The sequence below is a fragment of the Sphaerodactylus townsendi genome, linkage group LG10, assembly GCF_021028975.2.
Source record: "Sphaerodactylus townsendi isolate TG3544 linkage group LG10, MPM_Stown_v2.3, whole genome shotgun sequence".
Classification (NCBI taxonomy): domain Eukaryota; kingdom Metazoa; phylum Chordata; class Lepidosauria; order Squamata; family Sphaerodactylidae; genus Sphaerodactylus; species Sphaerodactylus townsendi.
The window spans coordinates 75,003,431-75,012,410 of NC_059434.1; the positions used below are offsets into that span (position 1 = coordinate 75,003,431).

General features: G+C 44.9%; 1 protein-coding gene across 1 annotated transcript in view; it reads left to right on the forward strand.

The window, feature by feature from the left end:
- PPM1K (protein phosphatase, Mg2+/Mn2+ dependent 1K) overlaps positions 1 to 8,681 on the forward strand; it is a 29,362-nt gene extending 20,681 nt beyond the window's left edge. The window contains 5 exon segments of the mRNA XM_048509669.1: positions 1,432 to 1,508; positions 1,510 to 1,586; positions 2,948 to 3,092; positions 4,756 to 4,890; positions 5,832 to 8,681. Of these exon segments, the coding sequence (XP_048365626.1) occupies positions 1,432 to 1,508; positions 1,510 to 1,586; positions 2,948 to 3,092; positions 4,756 to 4,890; positions 5,832 to 5,963 (566 nt within the window). The 3' untranslated portion in view covers positions 5,964 to 8,681.
- The last annotated feature ends 299 nt before the right edge of the window (positions 8,682 to 8,980 follow it).

Consider the following 8,980-nt stretch of genomic DNA (forward strand, 5'->3'; position numbering starts at 1 on the left):
TTGATGCATTTCTTGTCATTCATTGCTGATGAGGAAAGGAGAATTCTGGGCTCTCTGAGCACTGTAGTTCTGAACAGGGAAAGAACACCATCAATATAGGGTGCAGTCCAGTGCTCCTCAAACCCTGTCTTCTTTTTGACCCCTGTCTGGTGAACCTATTGGTGAATGAAAAAAACATTCACCCTTTGTTTCTGACTGGAGCCCTCACCAGACTACAGTTCCCAGAAGTCTTTGGGGGGACAGCTTTGTGAACTACTCTTTGTTTTTGACTCGAACCCTCACCAAACTGCAGTTCCCAGAAGTCTTTGGGGGCAGCTTTGTGAACTAAACTGACTTCAAACCAGTGTCACACTTGTTTACCGTGCAGATGTCTCTTATCTGGCTGTGAACAAGGGGAGACTACCAACCCTCCCATTTGGGCTGCCACCATCCAGGTGATACCTGTATTCTCTAACTTATTGTTGATCTCCAGATGACCGAGATCCGATCCCTGGAGAATTTGGCTGCTTTGAAGGGTTCACTCGATGGCATTATATCCTACTAAGGTACTTCTCCTCCCCAGGCCCCACCCTCAAAATCTCCAGGTGTTCTCAACCTAGAGTTGGCAACTCTGCATCACATCCTTCACACCCCTGTGTTCCTTCATCCTTCATGTTTTGTGCAGCTGCCATCCATTAGAACGTTCTCAGTCTTAGCCCTCTATAGTCAGAGGAGTTGCCAGTACCCGCTTGCTGTGCCTTACATTTATACCTTGCTTTTCTCCCCAAAGCAGTTTACAACACTGTTCTCCTTTCCTCTGTTCTGTCATCACAATAAGCTTGTGAGTTCCATTAGCCTGAGAGAAACAGACTGGTCCAGAGTCACCTAGTGAGCTTCCATGGCAGAGCCAGGATTCAAATTTGGGTCTCCTATTCTTAGTCTGGTAGGGAGTGATGTTAGTGGATTGATACTTCATCAGCTCTCCAGCATGGCCACTCACACTGGCCATGCTGGCAGGGGGCTGATGGGAATTGTAGTCCATAACATCTGGAGTACCAAAGGTTTGCCACCACTGTAAGTCTAACCCTGCTATACTACTTGGCAAAAGTGAAGTGGCTTGAACCGGTAAAATACGTTAAACATCTGTGAACCCTGGCTGAAAGTAGTCCTACCCCAGGAATGGCTTTGTTACTGAAAACAGTTTGTTATTGACCTCTTCTGTTGACATTACATTCCACACACACACCGCCCCCCACTGCATGTAGCCATGTTGTAAAAGTCTTCTTCTTCCTTCTGTGCATGCAAAATCTCTCCTCCCAACTTCCATAGTTTTAAGCTGCACAACAGCGAGTCTCCTGGTAATAGAATAGTTGATAACGCTTTAAGACATAAGAGGCACAGGAAGCTTCCATGCTCACACACTGACGGTCTTCTCTTGTGTGACGTTTATAGCTACCTTGCAGAATGCCGGGTACGCACCTATTTAGTGGACTTTATTACTGGTCGACAGTGCTGGAGACAGCCGTGTCTCCTCTTCTGTGTCGCAAGGGGAAAGCTCTGAAGCTGACCATTGATCACACTCCTGAAAGGAAGGATGAAAAACAAAGGTACATAACCTCACCTGGATCCTCTGTGAATCATCAATATCCTTGTCTAGACATTCCAGGTTTTTTTTTTACCATCTTGAGAGAGTTTAGGAATTTCTACTCAGAAAAGCCCTCTTGAATAGCTCAGTTTTGCATAGTTTGCAGACAACCATGAGCAGAGCTGTTGTGGTAGAACATTAGGAGAAAGTTGATCCCATAAATTAGAGGGGCCAAGATCATAAAGGGCTCAATACATTATAGCCAACCCCTTAAACCGAGCTTGGTAACAAATGGGCAACCAATGGAGGGTCTGCAGAATGGGAGTCACATGCATGCTCTGTATAGTTTCTGCAAGCTCTGGCATTGTGGACCAGTTGACGTTCGTGAGTTAATTTTGAATCTGAATCACTGGAATTTTTTTTTTCTCATTTAACTAATGCCCTGGGCACACCAAGTAGGTTACACCATTCTCCACTCCATCATTTTAACATCACAACATCCCTGCATGATTGGTTAGAATCATAGAGTTGGAAGAGACCACAAGGGCCATCAAGTCCAACACCCTACCATGCAGGAACACACAATCAAAGCACTCCCAACATATGTGCATCCAGTCTCTGCTTTAAAATCTCTGAAGAAGGAGACTCCACCACTCTCCAAGGCAGTGAATTCCACTGTCAAACAGTCCTGACAGTCAGAAAGTTCTTCCTAATGTTTAGGTGGAATCTCTTTTCCTTCACCTTGGTTAATCTGAGAGAGTACAAATGGCTTAATTTCACCCATCAAGCTTCCATGGGAGAGTGGGGATTAAAAAAAATCCTATTTAGATATTCTAACTATCACTCCCTGGCAAATTTGAAACACACTCTTCATTCACAACTAGCACCAGCCCAACACTGAGGTGAAGATATTTCATACTCCATCTTTCTAGTTTGGTTCTTAGATAATTATCAGTTTCGCCAGCATGGCCAATTGGCCATGCTGGCAGGGGCTGATGGGAATTGTAGTCCATAACATCTGGAGTGCCAAAGGTTCGCCACCACTGTTCTAGGCATTCATCATGGACACTTAGGGATTCCCAAGCTTTTGCTGAGCAAACTACACCTACCTGAGAAGGTGAGATCTCCGAGTGTATTTAATGGGACCTCATTGTGGCCTTCCTGGTGGAACTACCTCCTTTGAAAAGCGATGAAAAACCGAGTGATAAGTCTGCAAAAGTCATTTCACACCCCCAGACTAGCAGTTTCCTTTCATGGGTAGCAGTCAGATAACCTGTTTGTCTGAATTCTGAAAGGGTAATGGAGATGGGCAGAGAGATAATCTAAATATTGTGATCTTCTCTCTCTCTCCCTTCCCCCCCCCCCCCCCCCCCGGGCATAAAGAATCAAGAAAGCTGGTGGTTTTGTGGCTTGGAACAGCTTAGGACAACCTCATGTGAATGGCAGACTCGCAATGACACGGAGCATTGGTGACTTGGACCTTAAGAAATGTGGTGTGATAGCAGAGCCAGAAACAAAAAGGATTCAGGTAAGAGGCCTTTGAAGCTGCTTGATTTGCCCTTCAGCTGAGAGCGGGTGGGTGGTACGGCTGCCAGCTTTGTGCTGATAATTTTCACGGCCAATTTTCACCCCTGTTCTGGGTTTGGCTGCGGATGTTTGTGCTGTTCCCTGAGCAGCAGCGGGCGGCACAAGTGGATCTGGTCTGGTTTGTAGCAGGTTGGCATGCCTGACGTTTTTAAAATTCTTCCAGGAAATACCCAAGTTGGTGCTTGACCACACGTAAAATTCCTGTAGCACTAAAGCTAACTTAAGTGCTGCGAATGAGCAAGGCTGTATCTATCAACTCAAAAGTTTGCCTTCTTCCACACCAAGAATGTTAGCCGCCCTGAGCCTGGAAGGGGGAGGGCGGCCTATTAATTTCAATAAATTTTGAAGAAAGAGAAGAGTTGGTTTTTGTACCCTTCCTTTTTTCTACCATAAGGAGTCTCAAAATGGCTTACAATTGCCCTGCCTCCCCTTCCTCTAGCCACAACAGACACATTGTGAGGTAGGTGGGACTGAGAGAATTCTGCAAGAACTGGGACTGGCCAAAATTGCCCAAAAGGTTTCATGTAAAGGAGTGGGGAATCAAACCTGGTTCTCCAGATTAGAGTTCACTGCTCTTGACCGCTATGCCACACTGGGTCTCTGCAGGAATGGGTCTAAAGCAAGTCTTGAAACTGAAACAGCATCTCTGCTTATCTATAAAATTGAGATTTTTAACGACCTTCATGATAGGATTGGGAAAGTAGTTCTCAAAACACTTTGGAAATTAGCAGTCCAGTCTGAAGCAAAGTTACATCCTTCTGAGCCCATTGAAGTCAACTGGCTTAGAAGACTGTTTAGGATTTTGCTGAAAAAGAATTAAGTCTTTTGGGCTTGTTGTATTCTAGTCAGTGAAATCTGGACACACAGGTGGAGGCCGGCTTTGCAAATAGAAATGGGAGAGAATCTAGGGGAGGGGCCATGGATTGGAGGTGGAGCTTCTCCTCTGCAGGCAGAAAGCTTGTTTCTTGCCCATCATTGGTTTTGGCATTTTGGTTAGTAAGTAAAAACAGAGAGAGCTGTTTTCAGAATAGACAGAATGGATCTGGATGTACCTATACTCTAACCAATATTATATTCATGGAGAAGAAGGTTCTAGTCTCAGTGGCTCCCATTAGGTGCTATTACATGCAACCAGAGATGTGTTTAAGACAGAGGCGTAGCAAGGGGGAAAAGCGCCCGGTGCATTGGTGTGTCCCCTGCCCCGGAACGCCCTCGCCACACTCCCAAAGGGGCGTGTGCCCGGTGCATCGCGTACCCCCCGCCCCCTTGGAGCTACGCCTCTGGTTTAAGAGGAAGGGTCAATATCTGTCATGGTCCATTCTCTGGGGGTTGGGGTTGCTTGCAATATATTCACGTCTTGGCAATAATTAAAATTTGTGTCATTAATCTAACACAGTGGTGGCGAACCTTTGGCCCCCCCAGATGTTATGGACTACAATTCCCATCAGCCCCTGCCAGCATAGCCAATGGACCATGCTGGCAGGGGCTGATGGGAATTGTAGTCCATAACATCTGGGGTGCCAAAGGTTCGCCACCATGGATCTAACAGTTTCTAGTAAATTGCTATCAATCTGGTCAACATCTGTGTGCCTGTTCCATTACAGCTGCACCATGCAAGCGACAGCTTCTTGGTTCTCACCACAGACGGCATCAACTTCATGGTGAACAGCCAGGAGATCTGCGACTTTGTCAACCAGTGTCACGATCCCGCCGAAGCAGCTCATGTTGTTACAGAGCAGGTAGGCTTCCTCTGCCAGACAAAGCTGGGAATAATGTGGTTGACCACCGGGTGCTTTGCCGAATCCCTCACCAGGATGGACCAGGCTAATCTGGTCTCGTCAGACCTTGGACCCTAAGCAGGGTCAGCCCTAAGAGGGAATCCAGGGTTGCTTTTCAGAAGCAGGCAATAGCAAACCGCAGCCTCTTGAAAACCCTATGGGGTTGCCATAAATTGGACAATCTATGAAATTAATGTGCTACATCCAAAACAATGTAAGATTCACAAACACGCGTGGCACATAGGCGCTGGCTCAAGAAATTTATATTACCTGTTAGTTTCTTGTAAAGTATGCCAAATTGTTGGCTATTAGACTTATCAAACTATTATATCTCCACTTTAAATCCAATTCATGCAACAATTTATTACAAGACAACCTTCTCTCAAGTCCATAATCATGTAGTTGTTAAACCAACAATGTCCATAATCTTGTAAATGTTATTGCGTCAATGTCACCCGTTGTGACTGTAATACAAGTTCATGACAATTAATGAAAATCCTGAATTGGTGGCTTGAATTACTTATAAATACTGTCCCAATTCAAGGGCAGTCAAATTTCTCATCGTACAACAGAGTGGATTGAAATATATACAACTGAAAATGATGGAGATATAATAGTGATGGAGATATGATGGAGATATAATAGTTTGATAAGTCTAATAGCCAACAATTTGGCATACTTTACAAGAAACTAACAGGTAATATAAATTGCTTGAGCCAGTGCCTATGTGCCACGCGTGTTTGTGAATCTTATTGTTGCCATAAATTGACCATTATTTGACAGCACTTTCTGAGGCAAGGAGCTCTTGGGCTCTTTTTGTGCTGCAGTGGAGCACTCTTGTACAGACCGGCGCAGGTGAACGGGGTTGAGGCAGCTAAACTTCTGTCTTGTCTCTCTGGCAGGCCATACAATATGGGACGGAAGATAACAGCACCGCAATCGTTGTGCCCTTTGGAGCCTGGGGCAAATACAAAAACTCAGAGATCAGCTTCTCGTTCAGCCGGAGCTTTGCCTCAAGTGGGAGATGGGCATGAGGGCCCTCCAAAGCCAGGTGTTGAAAACGTTGAGAGGCAGAAGGCATCCAAGAAGAGAGCTGACCAGTAGATAAGTCAACATAACTGACTCGTCCATCTTTCTTCCATACCTGGCGCTTCCTGTCTGGGTATCACACTGTTGTCATGGTGTTGCCTTTGAAACGATAAGCCATTAGCTGCTTATTTTTGTCCAGCCACTTCCCGTTCCTCCATCGTCAAGGGGTGGAGAAAGATCCTGGTTCTGTGGTTGACGTCCATTGGTTTTGTACCAGGTGCTTCGTTTAATATGCCTTGGGACAGTTAGAGGCTGAGAGGCACTCACAACCAAGCTCTCTCCATTTGTATAACATCTCAAGAAATGGCGGAAGGACGGCATTTGTCTTCCTCCACTATCCCAGAATCGGCCTGCTTAAGGAGGTCCGAGAAAGCCAGTAAGTGGGAGTCCCAAGCAGTTGCACCGATGAGTGCGTATTGTTTTGTGTGGCCTATAGGATCCAAGCTAAACCAGTTTTAAGGCCAGATGTGAAGTTAGTCTGACTACCAGAAGTTTCCTCATGACAATGGGCCTGTACAAATGTACAAATGGAGTGGCAGTTGTTCAGCTGTGTGGCCACTAGTCTTGGGTCCCTCTCTTCCAAAATGGAGTGTTTCACTCTCAGCTTGACACACACACGTCTGTTTTTTTGTTCGTAGGGACTTTGGCCAGTATAAAGTTCAAGGGACCCATTGTGACTCTAAAGAAAGCTGTGGACATGGCATTAACAAGGGGCAACATGGACTATACCTTTAAAAGAGTGAAAACTACATACATTTTTATTGTTTTGCATTTTTCTTTAGAACCTGATACTAAAAAATCCCCTTTGCTCAAAGAAAGAAAACTCTGAGCAAAACTGATAAAATAACACTTAAATTCCTTTTTAAATGGCTATTCCCTCAGCCTCCTTCCAAGTCTGTGAACAGCTCCTTCCAAATGAACAGAATTAACAAGTATGGGGATCTTGTCTGGAGTACTTAGACATTTAAGCTCCAGGTTTTTTAATAAAGGGATGTTTTCCAACTAGGCAAGTAAATGAGTATATATCCTGTTAAGTACTCCCTATCAACTGCTACTGGAAGAGAAGAATGAACATATTTAAAGTTGCTGCCAACTTTTACTTTAACAAGATGGGGGAAAGGTATCATTGGCTGTTCGCTTTGGTGAAGAAGCAAAGTAAATACCAGGAAACACATCAACCGCCCCCAGAGCATTCACAGATGCCACATCTGGGATCACCGCTATAGGTTGTAGAGGTAATGGTTTCTGCATCAGTTTATGAGATGTCCACTCTTCAGTTTTAACACAAGTACCTTGGGGACTTTGCCAGCATCAAAACTTTAAAAATGCACAGACAGAGTAACTCCACTAAAATTATTTTTTGCCCGAAGCTACAGTGCTGAGCCATTTAGTGAACCGCTGATCACAATGTGAACTGTGAGACAGCTGCTGTTGAGCTGTACTGCGTTCAAGTCACGCGCTTTGTGTCAGTCAGGCGAGACTGAGAAAAAGCAAGTGCTTTGCAAACACAGTGCCCTCGTATTGTCCCGTTACTTAATATATTTTATGTTTGTATAATATTTGTAAACATGCCATGCTGTCATAAATAGGTCATTATAGAAGTGTATGCTGGTTTATTGGATGACCGTCATTGTCATCACATTTTCTGCCTGGACTCCTGTTTTTTCAAGGGTTTGAAGCTTCTGCATAGTAGTGCTGCTAGCAAGCCAAACACAATCCAGTAGCTGTGGATGGCAGCCCATAGGATGGTTGATAAAACCTCATGGCCTTTGTGTGGGGATATGAAAGTGGAATCTCTGGTGTTCTGTGCCTTAGAAAAAGCAGGTAATGCTGTAAAGAGGATCCCAGGTCTTATCCTGGCTACTGTTGGAACAGAAAGGAGAGAGTGAATAACAGGAATAAATGGAACCTGGAGCCACACACTGCTGTTGCTAAATATTCCAGAGGTTTGAATCGAACCAGTTTGTTGGTTGGTGAAAAGGGGAGGAAAGAGTCCCTGTTGGCTGCCAAAACCTCTTTGTCTGTTTGGATAAAAGCCATGTGGGAGGAGATCTGTAATAAGGAGTGGAACTGGTCAAAATGAAGTGAAAAAGCTGGCTGGATCCTATCCTGGGTCTCTTTCTTCCTTGTAATGTGCAATGCTAATGAGGTTAGTTGTGTAGCATCTTGTTTTAGTTCATCCAGTTCAATGGTTTCTATTATCTGAAGCCATTTTTCTGACACTTAACCCTTTCAGACATTGTCCCTCTCTTTACCCCTTGTGGATGCAACCTTAATGTTTTGCAGTTGTGAGTTGCTGGTGTTATAGTCTTTCAAGTTCCTGCTCACTTTTGTATAGAACCTATTCATGCTAGTTTGCACTATAAACTTCCCTGGAAATGGAACTTTTGGTGGTAGTGAATGCCTGGTGCGCATCAGCAATAAGGCACAGTTCTGCACCATCTGCCGCTGCACACACGTATATTTTAAACTATTGGTAGATAACACCTTTTCTAATCAGTTTAACCAAAAAAACCCCAAAACCAAATACCCTTTTCCACTTCTAAAATGTGTGCTTCAGTAAACTAAAAAGTAGTGTTGGAGTCTCTAACCCACAGGTGTCAAACTCACGGCCCTCCAGATGTTCATGAACTACAATTCCCATCAGCCCTTGCCAATGCTCCTGTTGGGAGGGACAGATGGGAATTGTAGTTCATGGACATCTGGAGGGCCGCGAGTTTGACACCCCTGCTCTAACCTATGGCCCTCCTGATGTTCATGGACTGCAATTGCCTCCCTGGCAGGGGCTCATGGGAATTCCAGTTGGTCATGCTGGCAGGGGTTGATGGGAATCATCCAAGAGCATCTGGAGGGCCATAGGTTGGAGCCTCTGAAGTAGAGCTTCCAGCATCACGTCACGTTGCAGGTGGAAGGGGGCTTGCACAATCATCCTTGGTGTGACAATAGGGGTGTTACATACATA